This window comes from Neofelis nebulosa, chromosome 18 (assembly GCF_028018385.1).
Source record: "Neofelis nebulosa isolate mNeoNeb1 chromosome 18, mNeoNeb1.pri, whole genome shotgun sequence".
Classification (NCBI taxonomy): domain Eukaryota; kingdom Metazoa; phylum Chordata; class Mammalia; order Carnivora; family Felidae; genus Neofelis; species Neofelis nebulosa.
Window position 1 is genome coordinate 35,796,925 of NC_080799.1, and position 20,075 is coordinate 35,816,999.

The 20,075-nt window shown below is 55.8% G+C and overlaps 1 protein-coding gene across 1 annotated transcript in view; it reads left to right on the forward strand.

Annotated features, from left to right (window-relative positions):
• The first annotated feature begins 296 nt into the window (after positions 1–296).
• LOC131500959 (uncharacterized) overlaps positions 297–20,075 on the forward strand; it is a 139,641-nt gene continuing 119,862 nt past the window's right edge. The window contains 11 exon segments of the mRNA XM_058710564.1: positions 297–533; positions 1,221–1,274; positions 2,405–2,565; positions 4,819–4,889; positions 6,668–6,833; positions 6,915–7,007; positions 7,010–7,051; positions 7,826–8,006; positions 10,054–10,184; positions 15,638–15,741; positions 17,579–17,744. Of these exon segments, the coding sequence (XP_058566547.1) occupies positions 1,238–1,274; positions 2,405–2,565; positions 4,819–4,889; positions 6,668–6,833; positions 6,915–7,007; positions 7,010–7,051; positions 7,826–8,006; positions 10,054–10,184; positions 15,638–15,741; positions 17,579–17,744 (1,152 nt within the window). The 5' untranslated portion in view covers positions 297–533; positions 1,221–1,237.

The following is a 20,075-nucleotide window of genomic DNA, read 5'->3' on the forward strand; positions in this document are numbered from 1 at the left end:
TGTCTGAACGTGGTTGCAGACGGATTCCTGGCTGAGGTTGTTCAGGAGAGCGGGATGGGTGGTGCCTGGGAAAGATCCAGGCGGGTGGCTGGAAGGAAGGACAAAGGGTGATGGAAGGTGAAAGTGGGCAGCACTCGGGCTGGGACCAGTGAGGCAGAGAAGCTGACCCTTTCCCGAGAAGGAGGTGGGGGCGGATTCCCTGCAGAGGGACCTCCATGGCCTGGGGTAGGGGCTAGGAGGTCGGGAGCCCGTGCTGTTCACTCTATGGTTGGCTTCTGCTGCTGAGAAGGCGGCCGTGGTGGTGAGGGGTGGAGGAGGTGTTCCGGAGGCTCTGGAGACCACCGCTCATTGCTGCAGCCCCCTGGTCTGGCTTTGTCGGTTCACAGTGGTCAGGGAGAACCCTGCTGGGGTGAGACCTGGAGGAGCCTGGGGTGTGGAGAACAGGAGGAAGAGTGTTCAGGGAGGAGGGAACAGCATGTGCGAAGGGCTTAAGCTGAAGAAGAGGACCCATGCGTCCAAAGGGTGAGGGCCAGGTGAGAAGTGGCCAGAGGGCAGACAGCGGCCAGCCCTTGTGGTAAAGGATGTTCTTAGGAGCGCATGTGGCTTGAGGGGGGCGGGGAGGGGACTTGGGAGCTGTTAAACCAGGAGCGATGTGATCAGATTGAGGTTTTTGTTCTTCCTACACTTGATTTTTGAGAGCGAGAGAAAGAGAGTGTGAGCTGGGGAGGCACAGAGAGAAGAGGGAGAGACAGAATCCGAAGTAGGTTCCGGGCTCTGAGCTGGACTGAGCTGTCCAGGTGCCCCCAGATTTTGGTTTTTAAGACAACTCCAGCTGCAGACGAGGAGTTGTGGACACGGGGGATAGTTACGAGGCAGGGGCAGGGAGAGGAGGGAGGGAGACTTGCGTTTGTTGATAGACTCGACAGAGCTTTGGGGACGGCCACCAGGAACAGAGTAAGAACGCAAATGACTCCCACGTTACCAGCTCGGGCAATGAGGACAGTGGTGCCACATCCACGATGGGGGAGAGCAGGTTGGATAAGGGGTGGGGAGGTCATTCCCAGCCCTCTGACAGACAGGAGTACTGGCATCATCTCTTCTTGTCCCCTCGGACGCTTAAGCGTCCCCCCCCCAACACAAGTAGGTCAGTGGCCGGTGGGTGGGGCCATCCCGTGCCTTCTCCTGGCCCTGCCCTTGTTTCATCCGATCTGTGATTTCAGAACCTTAAGATGTGTTGATGAGCTGCGCAGCCTCCTGCTTGAAGACAGGTGCAGGTGAGCAAGGGTCTCCGGAGACAGGAGCGGGCAGGGCTGGGGGTGGGAGCAAAGTGGACCAGCTGCCTGGTGTGAGTGGGGACAGCCTCCTCGGAGCACATGTCCCCATTCCCAGAGCGGCCGGTGCAGAGGAGAGAGGCCAGTTCTGGAAAGGCCAAATGGTTATCGCAGTTGGCGGAGTAAACAGCACGCCTGGGGCTCTGGCCTTACACCTTGTGGTCCCCAGATGGAGTAAACATCTGTGCCTGGTGATTCTATTTGCGTTTTGAGGTGGAGTAGATGAGAGAGCTTTAGGGCGAATTCTTTGGAGGGAGAGAAACGTCCTGGAGTGTGAGGTGTGGCTGTTTGAGCACCTGAAAATGTTAATTCACTGACAAGCCCCAGAGAAGGGTGGGGTGTCATAGTTAGCTGGGTTTCGCAATTGGTCCCCTGGCCTAAATGGGAGGTTAGGGAAATAGAGAGCCGCCTCCTCCCTAAGTCAGCCCTTCCCGCAACCTCATTGTCCCCTGAGGCTGGCCAGCTTCCCGGCCCGTTCCCATCAAGAACCAGGACAACCCTCTCCTAGTGCACATGACGCACATGATGTCCTCAAGGCCACAGGTGAGGACTCAAACTCCCAAGGTTGGCATCCCAGCTGTGTGACGCTGGGTAAGTTAGTAAACCTCTCTGAGCCTCAGTTTCCACCTCTGTAAAATGGAGAAAGAAGAGCCACCCAGAGTTGGTTGAGGCCTAAATGAGTTCACGTAAGTGTAGATCAGTGGTTCTGAACCAGGACTGTACCCCTCAGGGTGTTTTGCAGTGTCTAGAGAGAGTTTGGGTTAGCACAGCTGGTGGTCACATCTGGCAGGTAGGGGCCAAAGATGATGTATAAAGGTGTCAGAAGGGGGCCTTAGCATAAGAAAACGCTGGTCACCCTTTGCTCAACACGTATCGTTCCTGTCTTTATTTTCTTCTTCACCCTCAGAGGAGGGTGCCGTCTGCTGGGCTTGCCCTGCACCGGGAACAGGCAGCTCATGGACCAGTGGAGGCAGGGAGGTGGGAACCCAGACGTCTAAATAGTCTAGGTGGAGTTGAGTCGCAGAGGTTGATGGGTTGTCAAGGTGACATTCTATCCTCTGTCTGCTCTCCAGGGTCAGCTGAGCCCCACCTTCCTGTGGGCACCAGATACACCTATCGATTTTCCACCAACACCAGTACTGGCCTGCAGGGGGCCCTGGCGGAGGGGAGTGGCCTTGGCCTTCGAGGATTGGTCATCCTAGACGTGCTTGGCCCGTGCCAGATGGCCTTATGGGTGAGTGTCTTTGGGCAACCGGGAGATCCCAAGGATGCTGGGGAGGGCCCAGGGGAAGTTACAGCCCCCTCTCTCCCCCGGCTTTCCATTATACATAATGGAGAGGAGATTTCTGAACAATCTCAAGTTAATCAGGTCAGGACTCTAGAGGGTGACATCGGAATGTGGCGCCATTTTGGTTGTAGGAGGTACCCTGTGTGGGAATAGCGGGGGTTAAAAAAAAAAGAGGGAAAGGGAAAGTATTCCTCGGGGCAAATAAAGCCATGGGATTGGGTGTTGGGGGGCAAGCTGTGTCCTTGGTAGGAATGAGGGTCCAAGCTGGGGAACCTGAGCGAACACAGCTGAGGGTCCACGGCTCGGGTCAAAGGCACATGGTAAAGCTCCCTCGTAGTGTCACAAGTGGAAAGGCCTGCTCCTTCTCTCCTGTCTCCTTTCTGATGATTCTGCTGTGGTTCCTGGACAGACCCTCCCACCCCACATCAACGGCGGCCTTTTGCTTTCCCAGAAGTCTTTTTAAAAAAAATTTTTTTTTTAATGTTTATTTTTGAGAGAGAGGGAGAGACAGAGCGTGAGCAGGGGAGGAGCAGAGAGAGAGGGAGACATAGAATCTGAAGCAGGCCCCAGGCTCTGAGCTGTCGGCCCAGAGCCCAACGCGGGACTCGAACTCACGGACCACGAGATCATGACCTGAGCCGAAGGTGGACGCTCAGCCGACTGAGCCACCCAGGCGCCCCTCCCAGAAGTCTTATCTCCTGCTTGAGAAGCATTTCTGAACTGGCCAGAATGCTTGCTCACAAGCGTTTTTCAAAACTTTTTTTTTTTTTTTTTTTTTTTTAATGTTTTCACGTAGACCACTGGATGTGGTCTCTCGAGGGGTGGCTGTGAGCTGCCTCTAAATTCTTCAACTGCCCAAAATGTCCGCTCTGGTCCTGAACTTCATCTGGAGTCTGTTGTCCGCTCACGTCCATCAAAGTACTGGCAGCTGTTGGTTGGTTTTCTGTAAGACCAGTTTTCACAAAGCACGTTGTGTGCTGCTGTAGATTCGTTCGTTTGCTTTAAGCATTTTAAAAAAAAATCGGTAATGTCAAATGTTGGCCAGAAAAGAAAAACTGGCTTCTATCAAAGGCGTTTGGGAAAAAATGGAAACTTTACAGCTGCCCAGGAGGCAATCTGTTACATACATTTTTGTGTCAAAGGTGTGAAAATGGATCTTCAGAGCAATGTGTTTTCACAAACGGAACGTGTGGGTCTAGTGACCACCAGATCAAGAAGTGAAACACAGCCCCCGTCACCTGCCCTGTTCTCCCTCCTGGTCACTTTTCTAGAGGCCTTCCGGAGTTCTAATGCCATGGATTAGTTTTGTCTGTCTTTGCACTTGGCTCCCATGGAATTATTCAGATGTTCTCAGGCGTCTGCCTTCTGTCTATTCTTTTGTGTGTGTGTGTGTGTGTGTGTGTGTGTGTGTGTGTGTAATTTTTTAAATGTTGATTTTTGAGACAGAGAGAACAAGTGGGGGAGGGGCAGAGAGCGAGAGAGGGAGACACAGAATCGGAAGCAGGCTCTGGGCTCTGAGCTGTCAGCGCAGAACCTGACTTGGGTCTTGAACTCATGAATTGTGAGGTCATGGCCTGAGCTGAAGTCAGACGCCCAAAGGACTGAGCCACCCAGGCGCCCCTCTATTCTTTTTTTTTTTTTTTTTAACGTTTATTTATTTTTGAGACAGAGAGAGACAGAGCATGAACGGGGGAGGGGCAGAGAGAGAGGGAGACACAGAATCGGAAGCAGGCTCCAGGCTCTGAGCCATCAGCCCAGAGCCCAACGCAGGGCTCGAACTCACAGACCGTGAGATCGTGACCTGAGCTGAAGTCGGAGGCTTAACCGACTGAGCCACCCAGGCGCCCCTGGCTTTGCAATTCTAACATATTTTGTTGATACACTATATTATAGATACACACCCCTTCCCCACACTGCTCGGGCCTTTTAGGCAAAATGAGAAACCAGTGAGAACTTTCTGGACATTGACCAGGGAGCCGTAGATTCTGGGTATTTCAACTCTTTATCCCCTGGAGCTAGTTGGCCTCTACCACCCAGGAGCTAGAACCTTCCCTCAAGGGAAGGATCTCTCTGCCTGGCTCCCGACACGGGGGTCTTATTACCATGCTGGGCCCCAGAACTGCTCGATGGGTGGGGGTGCCAGTGGGGTCCTGGGATATCCCCGGAGAGGTCACCAACTCACGGTGCTTTCTGCTTTAGCTCCAAGGCTTCCAGGTGATCTCCATCTTGGGGTCCAAGGTGACAGTTCTGAAGGATTCCGAGAGTTTGAGGTAAGACGCTAGCCTTACTCATGGTAGGACCGCACCTACAAGCCCTGTAACCCCTTCTGTTAGCTACCAGGTGCCAGGTGCACCGAGTTAGATTGCAAGAACAGTGAGAGTGACCCCGCCTTAGGTTTTGACCTCGGTAAGCGCCCAGGCCAGACCATTGATGAAAACGACTGAGAGTTAGGGCATAGGAGACTTGAGTGAGTCTAAGTAGCCTCAGCTGGCCTTCCCTTACCTGGTGGGAGAAGCTGGTCTCCTATTTCCCTGTCCATCACCCTCCACATGTCCAGGATTTGTGTTTGTCAAACACCCGCTGGGCATTGTCCATGAGTACATTCTGGGAGACCCTGGGTACCCATTAAAGCCCACCCCTCTCCCCTCCCTGTCTCTGCTGAGATGGGGGTTTTCTTGGACACCCATGGCCTCTCCCTTCCCCAGCTAAGCCTCCCTTTTGTGACCCGGCCAAGCCTGGAATTCTCTTTCAGGCTTGTTTCCCAGGACTCCCTGACAGTGGCCTCAGTGGCCTCAAAGCTCAATCCAGCCGCCAGACTGAAGACAAGCCCATCCCTGCAGATTCCTCTTCCTTTTTTATTGCAAATTCATTTGTTAAAAAATAAAGCCTTTGTGCTGGGGTCCAGGGTTAGGGGACGCTGCCCAGGGGCAGATGGGTCCCTGCTGAAAGGCTTAGGGTGGTCTCCTCCCAGGGGGCAGTGAGGGCTATTGTCCCTGGGCTCATCAGAAATGCTAAGTCACAGGGCTTGTTGTCAGCTCCTTGAGGCCAGACTGACATTTGCTATTCTGGAAGGGGCGGGCAACATTTGTATTTCTCTAGCACAAGGCCTGAGACCCAGGGGGCTGCCTCCAGGGGGCCCCTGACTCCGGTTGGAGCTGGAGAGGGATAGTGACCTCCTGGGGAGGTAAAAGTAAGGACCTCAAGGTTCTGCTTTGCTGGCTGGCTGCTGGACTTAAAGCACCTCTCTCTTCTACACCCACACACAACTGTGGGGACTTCATGGCCCATCACCTCCTCCCACCCCATCCCCCCACTTGGCAGGTGCAGGAGTGGTCCCATCACCTCCCCCCACCCCATCCCCCCACCTGGCAGGTGCAGGAGTGGCAGGGAACAGAGGTGAGGGGTGGCGGGATGAGCCCTGGACTCAATTCTGCTCCCACCTCTTTCCTGACTTGCTGTGTGAGCCCCTCCCCCAGTAGCTCCCCATCTCTGGGCCTCTTGTCCTCATCTGTATGGTGATGGGGTCTGAAGTTTCTGAGACCCATGGCCCTGGAGCCAGCCTGCCTTGGTTTGAATCCCGGCTGCTGCCCTAGTCCCTTTCTGGTTCTGAGCCTCAGTTTCCTCATCTGTTTGTGTGTGCACACGTGCGCGCGCCTTTCGCGGTGTGGGGGGCGGGGCGGGGTTGGGGGATGCTAGATGCCTCCCAGTGGGCTGGGAAAATGAGAATCTCTGGAATTCAGGAAGCTCTTGGAAGTTGAGCTTTTGGTTACTTGACACTGGGCGCACCCGGGTGCTTTAGTCCAAGCGTTAGGAAGGCTGGGCTCACCTAGGAGCCAAGAGTTGGCTGCCTCTTGTGGTCCGTTCAGAAGTTGCTGGAGACCCCAGCGGAAGAGGGAAGCAAGGTCATTTGGGAAGATGGGGGGGGAGGGGGAGGGCGTTCCCTAGGGGCTTCCTATGGGGAGTGACCTGTAGCAGGAGGGGCAAAGGCACTGTGGCCCCAGCAGTGCCTTGGAGGGTCTCCTCCTGACTCGCACCCACCGGTCCCCAGCGCTGCCCTGGGCCGCAATCCTCTGCGCTTCGTCCTGCACTCGGGCCGCGTGGCCCGCCTGTGTCCTCAGAGTGCAGAGCCGCGCTGGGTGCTGAACATGAAGCGCGCGGTGCTGAGCCTCCTGCAGGGGCGCCCGGGCGCTTCCGGCCCCCAGACCCTCGAGGAGGTGAGGCCGGGAGCCTGGTTTGGGGGGGGGGAGGGCGGGGGCAGGGGAGGAGCGGGGGCTGATGGGGTCCCGCTCGCCCAGGTGGACGTCCTGGGCAGGTGTCCTACCACTTACCAGCCACACGGTGCCTGGCTGCTCAAGACCAAGGACTTAGGCCGCTGCTCCCTGCGCAGAGCGCGCGCTCCTCGCTGCGCTCCCAGGCCCTGCCGGGGGAGGAGGTGAGTGCTCCCCTCCCCCCCCCCCCCCCCCCCCCCCCCCCCCCCGGTCCCCAGCCCTCCTGGACCCACCTTTCTTCCCCTCCTCCCTCCCCAGCTCGCCCCGCCCTTTCCTGTCTACACCTCATTCCCCTCCATTCCCTCTCCCTAGTTCTTTCCCTCCAGACTCCTCTACCCCACACCCCCATCTCGTCCCCTTCGCCCTTCCCCCTTCCCCCCTGCTCCCTGGCCCCACTTCCTCTCCTCCCGTCCTGTCCACAGCTCCCTGCAGAGAAAGTGTTTTGTCAATAGCACTTTTCTGGGTAAGGGTGAAAGATGATCACTGTTAATGTTAACAATTACACAAAGTCTTCTTTTAAGTTTATCTCTTTTCAGAGAGGGAGGGAGGGGCGGGCTGGGAGAAAAGTGCTGTCAGCGCAGAGCCTGATGCGGGGCTGGAACTCATGAACCGTGAGATCATGACCTGAGCCAAAACCTAGAGTTGGACGCTTAACCTAAGACTGAGCCACTCGGGCGCCCCTGTACAAAGTCTTAATATCTGGCAGCCTCAGGTTCGACGTGAGGTTTTAGTACCTGCCCTGGGGTTCCTTTGTGTGGGAACCCCCCTTGTCCTTTCCCTCTCTGTCAGTCTTTGCTCCGGCTGCTGGTACTACAACCCAGGTTGGGGGGAGGCTGAGGTCGGGCTTTGAGGCCCCCAGCATTCCCCACCTTACCCCCTTCACAGCCGGGGCCTCGCCTGAGCCCCTGCCTGTCTCCCCCACCCCCATGGTCCAGCAGCCCGGCCTGGCGTCCCGCCTGACCTGCCACCAGAGTTTCCAGGCTGGCATACAGAGGGAGGCCTCCTGCACGGAGCTGGACACCGTGGGGCCCCTCTCTGAGAAGGCAAGTGCCGTGCACATGCGGACCCTTTCCTCGCTCACCCTGCTGCGTGAGATGTCCTTGGATCCGGCTGTCACAGGTGACCAAGGGTGGATGTGGGGACCCTCAGAGCAGACTTGAGACCCCCTGTGGCAGAGCGGCTCAGGCAGGCCTAGGCTCTATCACTCTGTCCCTGTTTGGCACCCTATCTGTCTTGAGCAGTTTCTGAAAATGGCTGTTGACACGGGAGTCCGTCTCTTTTTCTAGAAGTTTCTGCTGGCTCCCATGGCTCAGGTTTGGTCTTGTCCTTTTCCCTGGGTGGAGATAGAATCTTCTGGTTCTCAGCTTTTGTGGGAGAATTCCACCTTCCATCTGATGACCTGAGCATTTTGGGGGCACGCTGACTCAGGTTTCCTGATTTTCTGGAAAGTTCCTGCCAACACATAGCGTTCCCTGGAGCTTGGCTCCCTTCTAGAATTTTGCACGGAAGGAAAGAAGCAAGGCATGCATCTGAGGGAAAAAGATACATATTTTTTGGTGGTTGAAAAACTGCTCTTTCCCTGAATAATCAAATAAAAATGATTGTTATTGCTGACCTTAGGGAAGGATTTACTGGGGGCCAGGAGCTGTGCTGAGCGTTTTATGTGGATTGTTTCATTTGGTTCTTATCATGACCCCAGTGGGAAGGTACTGTTGTTAGTTACTTTTTCAAATAAAGAAACTATACCTCGAAGAGGTAAGAGGACTTGTCTGAGGTCACACAGCGGGCAAGAGACAGAGCCGGGACTTGAACCCCCAGCTCTGTTCTGTAACCTTCGTGCCTCTGAGCCCAGGCTCACTGCACCACCTGAGCAAGAACCTGGCAGGTGGGACTGAAGTCCTGGAGCTTCCCAGCATCCCCTCTGATTCCACAGAACACTGGCTGGGGTGCCAGCCTGCCCTGCCTTCTGAGCTCTGCCTTGGGCACCATGCAGGCAGCAAAGGGGTCGTCTAGTCATGTTAAGATCTGGATGTTCCCCAACGGAATTGAATGAACTGTCCGTGGTTTTTTTTTTTTTTTTCTTTCATCTTTCATTAAGATAGAAGTGGTTTTATTTTTATTTTTTATTTTTAAATATAAAAACTTTAAAAATTCACGTTGCACACTTCATTTATTTTTTTTTTTAAGTATTTATTTATTTTGAGAGCAGGGAAGAGCAGAGAGAGAAGGAGAGAGAGAAAGAATTCCAAGCAGGTCCTGTGCTGTGCGCTGAGTCGGACGTGGGGCTCGATCATGACCTGAGCCGGGATCAGGAGTCGGATGCTTAGCCCCTTAACCGACTGAGCCCCCCCAGGTGCCCCACAGTTAATCCATTTAAAGCGAACGATTCAGTGGCTTCCAGTATAGTCACAGAGTTGTGCGTCTATCATGGCAGCTAACTGTAATATTTTCGTCACTCCAAAAAGAAATTTCACACCCAGGACACCTGCGTGGCTCAGTTGGTTGAGTGTCTGACTCTTGATTTTGGCTCAGGTCATGATCCCAGGGTCGTGGGATCTCAGGATTGAGCCCTGTGTCGGGCTCTGCTCTAAGTGTGGAGCCTGCTTGAGGTATTCTTCCCCCTGCTTGTGCTCTCTCTCTCTCTCTCTTTCTCTCTTTAAAATTAAAAAAAAAAATTAAAATTCACACCCATCTGCCATCATTCTCTATCCCCCTGGCCCCAGACAACCTCTCTGCTCTCTGGATTTGCCCATTCCGGGAGTAGCATGTAGGTAGAATCATACGGTATGTGACCTTCCGTGGCTGGCCTCTTTCACTTCCGATAATGTTTCAAGGTGTCTCCACGTTGTACCGGGTGTCTGACCTTTTTATTGCTGAGTTATCTTCTGCACGGAGGGACTTTGCATGTTTTCTCTGTTACTCCCAAGAGCGCTTTGGAGGTAGCTTGTTTGGCCCTCATGGATGGGTGTGAACGTTGTTTCCCATCTTTTGCTGGTAGCCGCAACTCGGACATGATTTTCCTCGTGCCTGTCTGCCCCACCCCCTTTGCTGGAAACATGCGGAAGTGTTGGCAGGGTTGGGGGGCGGCTCCCAGGGGGCCTTCTTCTCAATCTGGCCTTCCCCCACCTCCCGTATGGTCCTCCCCATCTAGCGCTTCCCATATCAGATCCAGACGACGGGGAAGTCACTCCAAGCAGCCTGTTGTACGAGTGGGAGGAAATGCGGTCTCAGGCTTCGGTGGTCACAGTGGCCGTGTCCGTAAGGAAGCTGTGCCAGGCTCAGACCACCAGCTTCGAGGTAGGTGCCTTTGGCAGCCTTAGGCCAGAGTCTGGCCTGGGTCCCTGGGACACCCTCTTCTTTTTTTTGCCAAATCCTTCTTGGTGTTTAGTATCAGGGCTGCTACGTACAGTTGAGTAGGGTGTGTACTGCACAGCTGTGTCGGTTACAAAAGCAAAAGAAGGGGAAGAAATCGAGCTGGTGTGTGCCGAGCCTTGTGGCCCAGTGCGGGGAGAAGATGAACAAAGCGGAGGCCTTTCTTTCACTTGCCTGTCTGCGGCCAGACAGTCCTGTTGGGCCCTCGGGCTAACTTTCTGAACCTGGCTTATCCTGGAGATCTCGCCGGAGATCTCTAGCCATATCCAGATCTGACCACTGGAGACTTCCCACCGAGTCCCAACCCATTCAGCCTTCCTTGGAACTGCTGGTCATTTAAAGTGGAGGAGTGGACTTGAGAAGATGGTTTCGCGGCCCAGAGAGATTTAGAAGGCTTGAGACATCTGGCTGGTTCCCTCCTTTGTGACTAATGACAGGATTTGTGGGAATACGTGATGCTGTGTCTTCCCCCTGCCTGTCTTGTTCTTAGATAGAGCCCCGCACCCACACGTAGGAGGAGAGGCGGACAGGCTGTCCCTGGGGAAGGGAAAACAACACGTCTGGGTCCTGTGTCGAGGCTGCCCTCCCACGTTGCCTTCCTATAAGGACCTTCCATGTTCCCAGGAATGATGTTCCCATCAGCAGGGCCCAAAGTGGCCGGTTTGCTCAGTTGGGGAACTGTTTAGTTTGTTCAGCAAGATGAGACGCTTATTACTATGTACTGGGCACTGTTCTCGGCCCTTAGAATGAAGGAGACAGGTACCGTCCTGGCTTTTACGTAGCATGAAATCCAGGGTGACGGGAGAGGGACCGTACCCACCACAGGTGATGAGGATTTCAGCTGTTGATGAGCGCTGGGAAGAGAACAGAGTAGGGATGTGGCTGAGTGACCGCTTGGGACCAGGGTCTAAAGCAGAGGTCATTGGAGTGGAGCCCTGGGGTGGTCCCTTGACAATCTAGGGGCGAAAGTGCTCTGAAAAGAGCTTGAAAGAACCAGAGTCCGGAGTCTGAGCCCTGGGGACGTGTTTGGGGAGCTGACCTCCCAGCCTCGCGGGAGCCGGACCGTGAGGACCGGTGGGGCCGCCTCCTGCAGAGCCTCATGGTCAGGATAATTTCCGGAACATTCGAGACACATCTCGATCTTTGTTCCACCATCCCTGCCATTCACCACTCTGGGCTGGGTGTCACCAGTGATATTTGGGAGACTTTGTCTGCCTCCACACCTGGGATAATGAGTGAGGACACCCACAAACCTGTGAACTGAATGTCCTGGACACCTAGGGGCTGGGAGGGGGGCACATAGAGCAGGAAAGGGGGGTCAGAGGCGCTGGCATGGGGTATAATTTTAAGTGATGATGGAGGTGACGTTGAGTAGGGGTCAGAAGAGCTGTGGATGTGGGTGGCTGGTGGCGGTAGAGGGGAGCCACAGCACATACTCCAGGGTAGGAGCTGCTCAGGGAGTCTGAGTGGCAGGGTGGTTGGTGGGGGCCTGTGGCTGGTGCCCAGGGGGAAGCACGAGAAGGGACGAGGGTCCCCTCGGTGGAGCTCACAAATCCCTTTCTCTTGGGGTAGTGGGGAGCCTTGGAGGGTGTCGTACAGAGGAGGGAGGTCACGATCTGATGTGCATTTTAACGTTCCCCCTGTGGCTAAGGCTGGAGAACAGACCGAGCGCCAGGTGGGATGCAGGGAGCCCAGGCGAGAAGCTCTTGTGGTAACTTAGGGGGACATACAGGAAGGGGGTCTGGGAGACGAGGGGAGAAGGGTCAGATTCAGATGGACACTGAGAAAATAGGTATTTTTATAATATATTGAGGATGTAGAGACTGCGTTTATACCTACTGATTACATTTATTGACTATGAAATAGAGTAGAATATATTGAATAAACAGACCGTGTGCTATATCTGTGTATACTGGATGCATATTGAACACACACACACACACATACATTTTGTACATGTGTGTATATATGGCAGAGACACACGGGGGAACCAGGAGCCAGTCTCCAGCTTGCTGATCCCGTGTGCCTCACCCTGGGGGTTTTGTGGGAGCCAGAGGGCAGCCAGAAAGAAAGGGGCCATCTGCCTCGCAAGGTGGTGTTACAAGCCACCAGCTGGTTAGGAAGTGACCGGGCCAGCTGTCAACCCAGGCAGCCTGTCCCCCCAGGCAGCCTGTCCCCCCAGGCAGCCTGTCCCCCCAGCAGGGTTCTTACCTTGACATTCCTGGCACCTTGGGCCAGATCGTTCTTGAGTGGGGAGGGGCTGTCCTGTGCATCTCGGATGTTCAGCAGCGTCCCTGGCCTCTGCTCACCAGAGGCCAGCCTCACCCCTATCCCAGCTGTGACAGAAGTGTCCCCAGGTGGTGCCACATAGCGCCAGGGGAGTATGGTCACCCTCGCCGAGAACAGCCACTTTGTAGCCTACGTTCTAACTGTCATGTGGCTCACCCTCAGGAAGTGCTCGGAAACCACAGGACAGGCCCGCTTCCCTCGTCTGGCCCCCAGAGCACCCTCTGACTCCCTGGCTGGGCCCTTCCCCAGGAGAGGTGGCTCAGGGCAAGCCATACTCGGGGCCTGCGTCTCGCTTCCTGGAGACTGGCAGTGCTGGCCCCCGAGGGCACAGGGCGGCTGTTCTGTATTTATAGCTCGAGAAAGGAAATAGTGTTCTCCCTGGGGAGGTCCTCCCCGCCTGGCGGGGAGCTGCTGAGGACCTTGTTTCTGAAAGTGGCTTTTCAGGGATGCCTCAGTGCCCACGGAGCAGCTCCTCGGCCCCCTGAAGGCCTGGGGGGCCCGCCTGGTTGCCCTGGGGACCAGCCTTGCGGGCTTCGGCTTGGGATGCCCTTGCTCGTCCCCATTGTCGCTGGGCAGGAGACAAGATTGGTTTTTTCAGTCGGGAAACAAAACCAGGACTCCTGCTCAATAGGGAGCAAATTCTGTGGCCTGACCCTCGCCAGAGAGGCCCTGGAGTTTCGACGTGGGGGGCAGGGGGCTGTGATGGCCAGGAGCATCCGTAGATGATGCAGGAGGAGGTAAGAAGTGAGGCAGGGTGGCACAGCCCCACCCCCACTGCCAGGGAGGACTCCAGGCAGAGGGCTCGGCTCTTGGTTACCTTCTGGTATTCTAAGAATATGGAGCCCAGGTCATGGGCCTTTATTAAACACTGACTGTGTACAGCCAAGGGTTTTAGGGGCCGTGTAGACCATGGTATGTCAGAGGTGATGGCCCAAATCCTGCAGGTCGGTTGTTAAACACAGCTGTTATTATTAACGATCGTGTTAGAAATAAGTCCATGTTAAGGGCACGTGGGTGGCTCAGTCAGTTGAGTGACCGTTGATTTCGGCTCAGGTCGTGATCTCATGACTCATGAGATCGAGCTCCGCTTTGGGCTCTGCGTTGACAGGGTGGAGCCTGCTTGGGCTTCTTTCTCTCTCCCTGTCTCTTTGCCCCTCCTGCACACGTGTTCTCTCTCGCTCTGAAACACCAAGAAAAAAAAAAAAGAAGTCACATTAGAAACAAAGGTAATCAGTGTTCAAAACCATCACTTACCTGCCTGTGACCTTGACACCTGTGACCAGGGTGTTTGCACCTGCTGTAGGCGTGTGTGGTGACATGACCTGCTCTCGCGCCTCCGTGCTTTTTCCAAGTCTGCATCCAGTGATAGCACGTGGGTACACGGGCAGCTGGAAAGGGGCCACAGTGGGAGTATTGACATCATGGGACTTGGCAGCTGCCAGAAGTCCGGGCTTTCTTTTTTCTTGTTTGTTTGCCCACCCCCACCCCATGCCCTCAGGCAGGGGACACTGGTGAAGAGTGTGGGCTTAGGAGCTAGGTGGCCAGGGTTCAGTGCTCGACTCTGCCACTTAGGGGTGAGGCCACCGGCACCTGAGTAAAGCCCTCAGAGTGTCCCGGATCTTCTCTGTTAAGGGGGGGGCTAACGACACCCACTCCCCGTAGGCTGTCGCGCGTGGGTCAAATGAGACGGTGCGTGCACGCGACCTAGAACGGTGCCTGGCACGCAGCAGAGGCTCCGTACAAAGTGACCGGTGGTGGTCGTGGTGGTGTTCGCGTTAGGATCGTGCGTGCTTCTTAGTAGCCGACGGGCTTCTCCCTTGTCTCGCTGCTGGAGGGGAGAAACGGAGGCGGTGCTGTGATCCTTCCTGCTGTGGCTGACTCTGGAAGGCTAGTCCTGATGCCCACACTCGGGGCCGGAGGCCTCCCCGGAGGAAGCGGCATACTCCAGGGTGGATACCCAGCCTTCCCCAGGTGGCCAGGTGCTCAACCAGGCACAGCAGTTGTTGGAGGGCTTCAAAGTGTGAGTGTCTCAGCCCAGAGACTCTCGGGTGATGCCGAGCTGAGCCCATCCAGAAGGCAGGCAGGAGGCCTGGAGTTGAGAGTCCCCAGGGGTGGCTGCCCCGAGCTGGGCTGACAGTCTTGAAGGCCAATAGCAGTCAGGGCCTGCCGTGGTGGTGACAGTCGCCCCACCCAAGGGGCTGGCTTGTGTGTCCGGCACGAGAAAGTAAAGGCAGAGCTAAGGGTAGCCTCCAGCTCCACAAAGAGAAGACACATCATAGGAATGCTGTCTGGACCCCGGGGGCCAGATGTGCTGTCCAGAGGGGTGGGTGGGCCGAGCTGGCCAGTGAGGGGCCTGTTGTGCAGCCTGCGTCTTGCCCGGCCAAGCTGTGTGCACGGGAACTGGGTGCCTGCCACTCAGCACGGGAGGCCAGAGGCTGGGCGAGTGGGTCCCAGCCCCAGCAGAGCCCTGGCTGGCCAGGCGTGGGTTGGGGAGCCTCGGTCCTGGCCTTGGCCAAGCCCGGGGGAGGCGTGGGGACTGCCAGCAGGAAGCCGGGACCAAATCACCTATCTCCGGACACCTGAGGGGTGTGTGGTCTGAATACGCCCTTTTATTCTATATTTTTTTCATTAAAAATATCAGAAACGATTGCCATCTCACCGACTCTAGGAAAGAGGCTGAGACTCAGCCTAGATCGTGGTCACGTGAACATTTAGTGAGCTTTTGTTAGAGCATAAAGCCCACAAAGGCAGGTATCATGTCTGTTCCCTCCACCGCCTCCTGCTTATCCCTAGCCCCTAGGTGTAGTGGCTGGCACACAGTAGGTGCCCAGTAAATGCTGGTTAAGTTAAAGAATAGAAACGGACCAGGCTGCGTGCCAGGAATTTAGGAGAGAGAAGCCCAGACATGTGGCCTCATTTCTTTGGATCTTAGGACACTTCAGGTGGAAGCTACCAATACATGTCCCACTTTCTTTGCCGTCCTGTCTGAAGGCAGGGGAATGGAGTGGGTGACCCTGTGCCCCCACCACCACCCCCCGAGGCTGCCAGGGGAGGAGGTGTCGCTCATGCTTCCCCCCTCTGATTCCCAGGCCGCAGAACTGTTCCTGACGCTGGTATTAGAGCTCCAGGGACTCTCCCCAGAGGAGCTGCTGGAACTCTGGAGACAATCTTCTTTTAAATGCCGGGACAACCGGTAAGGGCCTTGCTGCGGGGGAGAGGTACCGGCCCGGGAGCTGGCTGGCGGTCCTGGTGGGGCTGGGCCATCTTGGCCCCGTCCCGGGTCCCCCCTCTGAGGGCTGCACGGTGCTATCTCGTCTCGTCTCGTCTCATCCCTGTGATACTGACTCGTCCTTCGTTCTGGGATGTCTGCCAAGAAGGTGATTAAGCGGGGAGTCTGGAGGTTCCCACGGGCTGGCGGGGGTGGGGGGGCCCTTCTTGTGACTCAATCTGAAGGGCCTGGCAGTATAAATACAGGCATTGTTCTCTCCCCCAGACTGGGACCCTCTTGCAGAGAGCTGGAATTAGCATTCCAATGTGTCTTGGGTACCCTTCTGGCCGTGGGTGGGGCTGCGGGCCGGGCTGGGGTCCCACCCCCTGGACCCTACTGATGTGGGGCCAGCAAGGGGTGAACAGAGACCCCAGGCGCCGAGTGTCTGAGGAGCTCTGTGGGCTCCGGGCTGTCCTGGGGAAGCCTGGGGCTCCTTCCCCAAGTCCTGCTGCTCTCCAAGCTCCTGAACTCCAGACATCTGGGACTTTCTCACAGCCTTTCAAAAAGATCTCAAAAAGCCTGCTTCAGATCCTGTGTCTGCCTCTCTCTCTGCCCCTCCCCCGCCCATGTTCTGTCTCTCTCCCTCTCTCAAAAATAAATAGAAAACATTTTTTGAAAAGATCTCACAAAGGTTATCAGTCCAAAATATGAAAGAAAAAAAACCCTGCAAAATCAACATGACCAAATGTCTCAGTGACTGCACAGCCTGATAGCTAGTGGAGAGGCACCTCCTGAAACTCTTTCTCTGTATCCTCTCGTTGAACCCTCACTAGGACCCCATGGGGTAGGTGGCTTTTTTTTTTTTTTTAATCCCTACTTCATGTTTGCGCAGGGAAGCCAAGGCACAGAGCAGTTAGGAAACTGACCCAGAATCACACAGCAGAGTTGGGATTTTGAACCCAGGCGGTCTGTGCTTCTCCGTCTAGTACTTACGGGCTTGAATAGAAGTGATGTTTGACTTAGGCGTGTTTTAATTCTGTGTGACCAAGGCAAGGGCCCTCAGGTCCTCAGGAGGAACGAAGTGCCCGTTTCCCTGGTGACCTCCCCCGTCTGCTGCTCTGCATTTTCCTACAAGACCCTGGGTCTCATCGGTCCGTGTACATGTTGGGAGTCAGGGAGGCGGGAGGACCCATCCCAAATCTAGGACTTTCTGAGAGGACAGATGCTCTTCAGAGAGTTCTTGTGTCCATGAGGCTGCCTTCACTTCTGGCCCAAGTGTGGTTCCCCAGGGCCCAGATTTATGGCGGAAAGAGGAGGTGCGAGGGTGAGAGGTGGGAAGAAAAGGGAGGACGTCGCTCAGAGGAAGTGACCTGTGTGTTCCAAGGACTCTCGGGCCATGTTGGGGCTGGTCCATCAGCATTCCCATTTTCGAGATGAGCAAATCGAGGCCAGAGACAACCTGCCAGTTGTTGGTTCCTGTTCGATGCCAGGGGTCCTCGCCCCTGCTTGGTGACCGAGGCAGGTTTTAGCAGAGCATTGGGCGGTTCTAATGTGGCCCCAAACCGCTGTTTCCTGGGTGGGCAGACTGGCCAGGGTTGGGACTCGGCTGCTGTTATCCTTGTGAACCCTGTAAGCCAGGCTGCTTGGGTCCCAAGCCCAGCTCGACCCCTTCCGGGATGTGTGATCCCAGACACGTCCCCATCGTACTTCTCGGAGCCTCAGAGTGTCCCGGGATGACCCGAGGCCCCCTCGAGATGAGTCCGAAGGCGCTCAGGATGTGCGGGCCACCTCTGTGACATCCCTCTGTCTCTCTCGATCTCAGGCAGCCGCTGGTGGATGCCCTGCCCTCCTGTGGCACCGAGCCCTGTGTGGGCCTCATGAAGGACCTCATCATGTCCGGAGAGGTAGAGGTGGACGAGATAGAGGCGTGGCTCTGGTCGCTGGCCTTCATCCCACAGCCCACAGATGCCATGGTCCACACGCTGCTGGTGAGCCCCTGCTCCCCACCCGGCCCCCTGGCATCCCTCCCTGACTTAACAGCCGATTGGACACAGGGGGTAACCCGCTTTCGTCAGGGCTCTGAGCCAGCCCCTCATGCTGCCAGTGGGGACAGAGCAGCGAGATCTGGGTTTGAGTCTCAGCAGTGTGCCTTCCAGCTGTGTGACTGTGGACAAGTGGCTTAACCTCTCTGAGCCTGTTTTCTGATCCGGAATATGGGGATGGAATAAGAACCTTCCTCCGGGGCTGGTGGTAAGAGATGGGGCGATGCATGTAAATGGATTCTCCCCGTGTCTGGCACAGAGTCTGAGCACTTTAGGTGAGAGCTGTTCTTGTTATTGTACACAGATACGTTTATTGAGTCTTGAAACTAGGAAGCCTGTGTGAAGCTAGGCCAAGGATTTCTGATCACCTGGAGGTCTTAGTTAATCCTGACGATGCCTCTGTGAAGTAGGTGCTTTGATTACGCCCATACTGCAAATGGGGAAACTGAGGCCCGAGGAGGCTGGGAAGCTTGCCTAAGGTGGCCCGTGTGCCCTTCCTTTCTCCGAGGGATGTGTCCTCACTTGCCTGCGGGCACCGTCACTTGTTGTTCCTCACCCTGCTGTGCCAGGCGGGTAGTGGGCGAGGATTCAGGGGCCACCAGCAGGGAGCAGGGGTGAACACACTCGAGAGCTGGTGACAGGCAGCCAGGGTCCCCGGGAGCGGCAGAGACCCCTGCCTCGCCAGTGGGGGAGGACGTCTCCAGCAGAATCTTTCAGTCCCTCGTGCTGGTCAGGCTCTGGCTGACTCTCTGGGCAGAATATAGGGAGCACTCACCCCTGACCCCTGACCACTGACTCCAGGGTTGGCCGTGGGGCCGGTCCAGGCAGGTTATGTGGTTGGCTCTGCTCAGCAGATACAAGTCAGGCCCTGATTCAGAGCCAGGCTCAGGCTGGCCCCCGCTGGGGGCATCCCGCACAGCTTATGGCCCGACAGGTGACAATCTGGCCACCAGGGGCACTAGCGCTGTCCAGGAACCACCAGGGCTCAGTCAGTGCCTGCAGGGTCAGTGTCCTCAAGACCGTTCGTTCGGCACAAGTGAGGTGGCTAAAAGGGCAGGCTCCGGTTCTAGACCTCCAGCTCCGGATCGCAGCTCTGTCTCTTACCAGGATGACCTACAGCCGGGCGCTTGCCTTTTCTGTGCCTCAGTTTCCCCCTCTGTGCAGTGGGGTGATGCATCATGAGACTCTGTGGATCAAGGGGCTGTCATGATGTGCACCAAGTGTCAGGCGTGCGGCTGGTGTCGCTGCTGGGACCACTTGTTAGGGATACGGGGTGGGCGGGGTCCCTCGGCTGACAGAGCCCAGGGTCTCGTCCGCCTACTTGGCTTGTCCTCTACGCCAGAGCTGGCCCCTCTCTGGACTGGTTTGCTCGTTCTCTCGTCTAGTCCACAAGGACAGAGTGTGCCGGGCGCTTGTGGGGCATGTGTCCGGGATGCAGACTTGCTTTTAGCAGCCTGGAAGGGGTGGAGAGAAGGAAGAGGGGAAAGGGGAAGGGGAAGAGAAAGAGGGGGAAGGGGGTAGGCAAGAGAGTTTAAGAAAATTTTTTTTAATGTTTGTTTATTTTTGAGAGAGAAAGAAGCGAGAGAGAGCGAGTGAGCGGGTGAGGGGCAGAGAGAGAGAGGGAGACACAGAATCTGAAACAGGCTCCAGCCTCTAAGCTGTCAGCACAGAGCTCGATGCGGGGCTCAAACTCACGCGCCATGAGATCATGACCTGAACGGACGTCAGATGCTTAACTGACTGAACCACCGGGCACCCCAAGAGTATTTTAATATACTTTTTCTTGTGGAGTAATTTTCGGTGTGCAGAAGGGTTGCAAGGCTAGTACAGAGTTCCTGTGTATCTGGGCCTGGTTTCTCCCATTTCTAATGTCTGACGTCACCAGGGCATATTTGTCACATCTAAGGAACTGACCTTAGTACATTACTTACTAAACTTCAGCTGTTCAAATCCCACCACCTTCCCCACGGTGTCCTCTGTCTGTCCCACCGTCCCAGGGGGCCGCATTGCAGTTAGGGGTGTGTTTTTAGTTACATGTCAAAGTACCCAATCAGGAGACTGTGCTACTCCTAAGTGTCCTGTGTGACATTTGTCCACCTGGGCAACCAGAAAAAGATGGAGGACATTTCCTGCTCCCCTCCCCCACCCTGTGTCCTTCCTGGTCGGTGACGTCAAAGATCATGGGGATTCTGACCTTTCCGGCCGTCCCTCACTCTTGCCCGCTCTTGACATTGTCCCGTGAGCTCATGTGCACCTGGAGTCTGGCTTCTTTCTCCC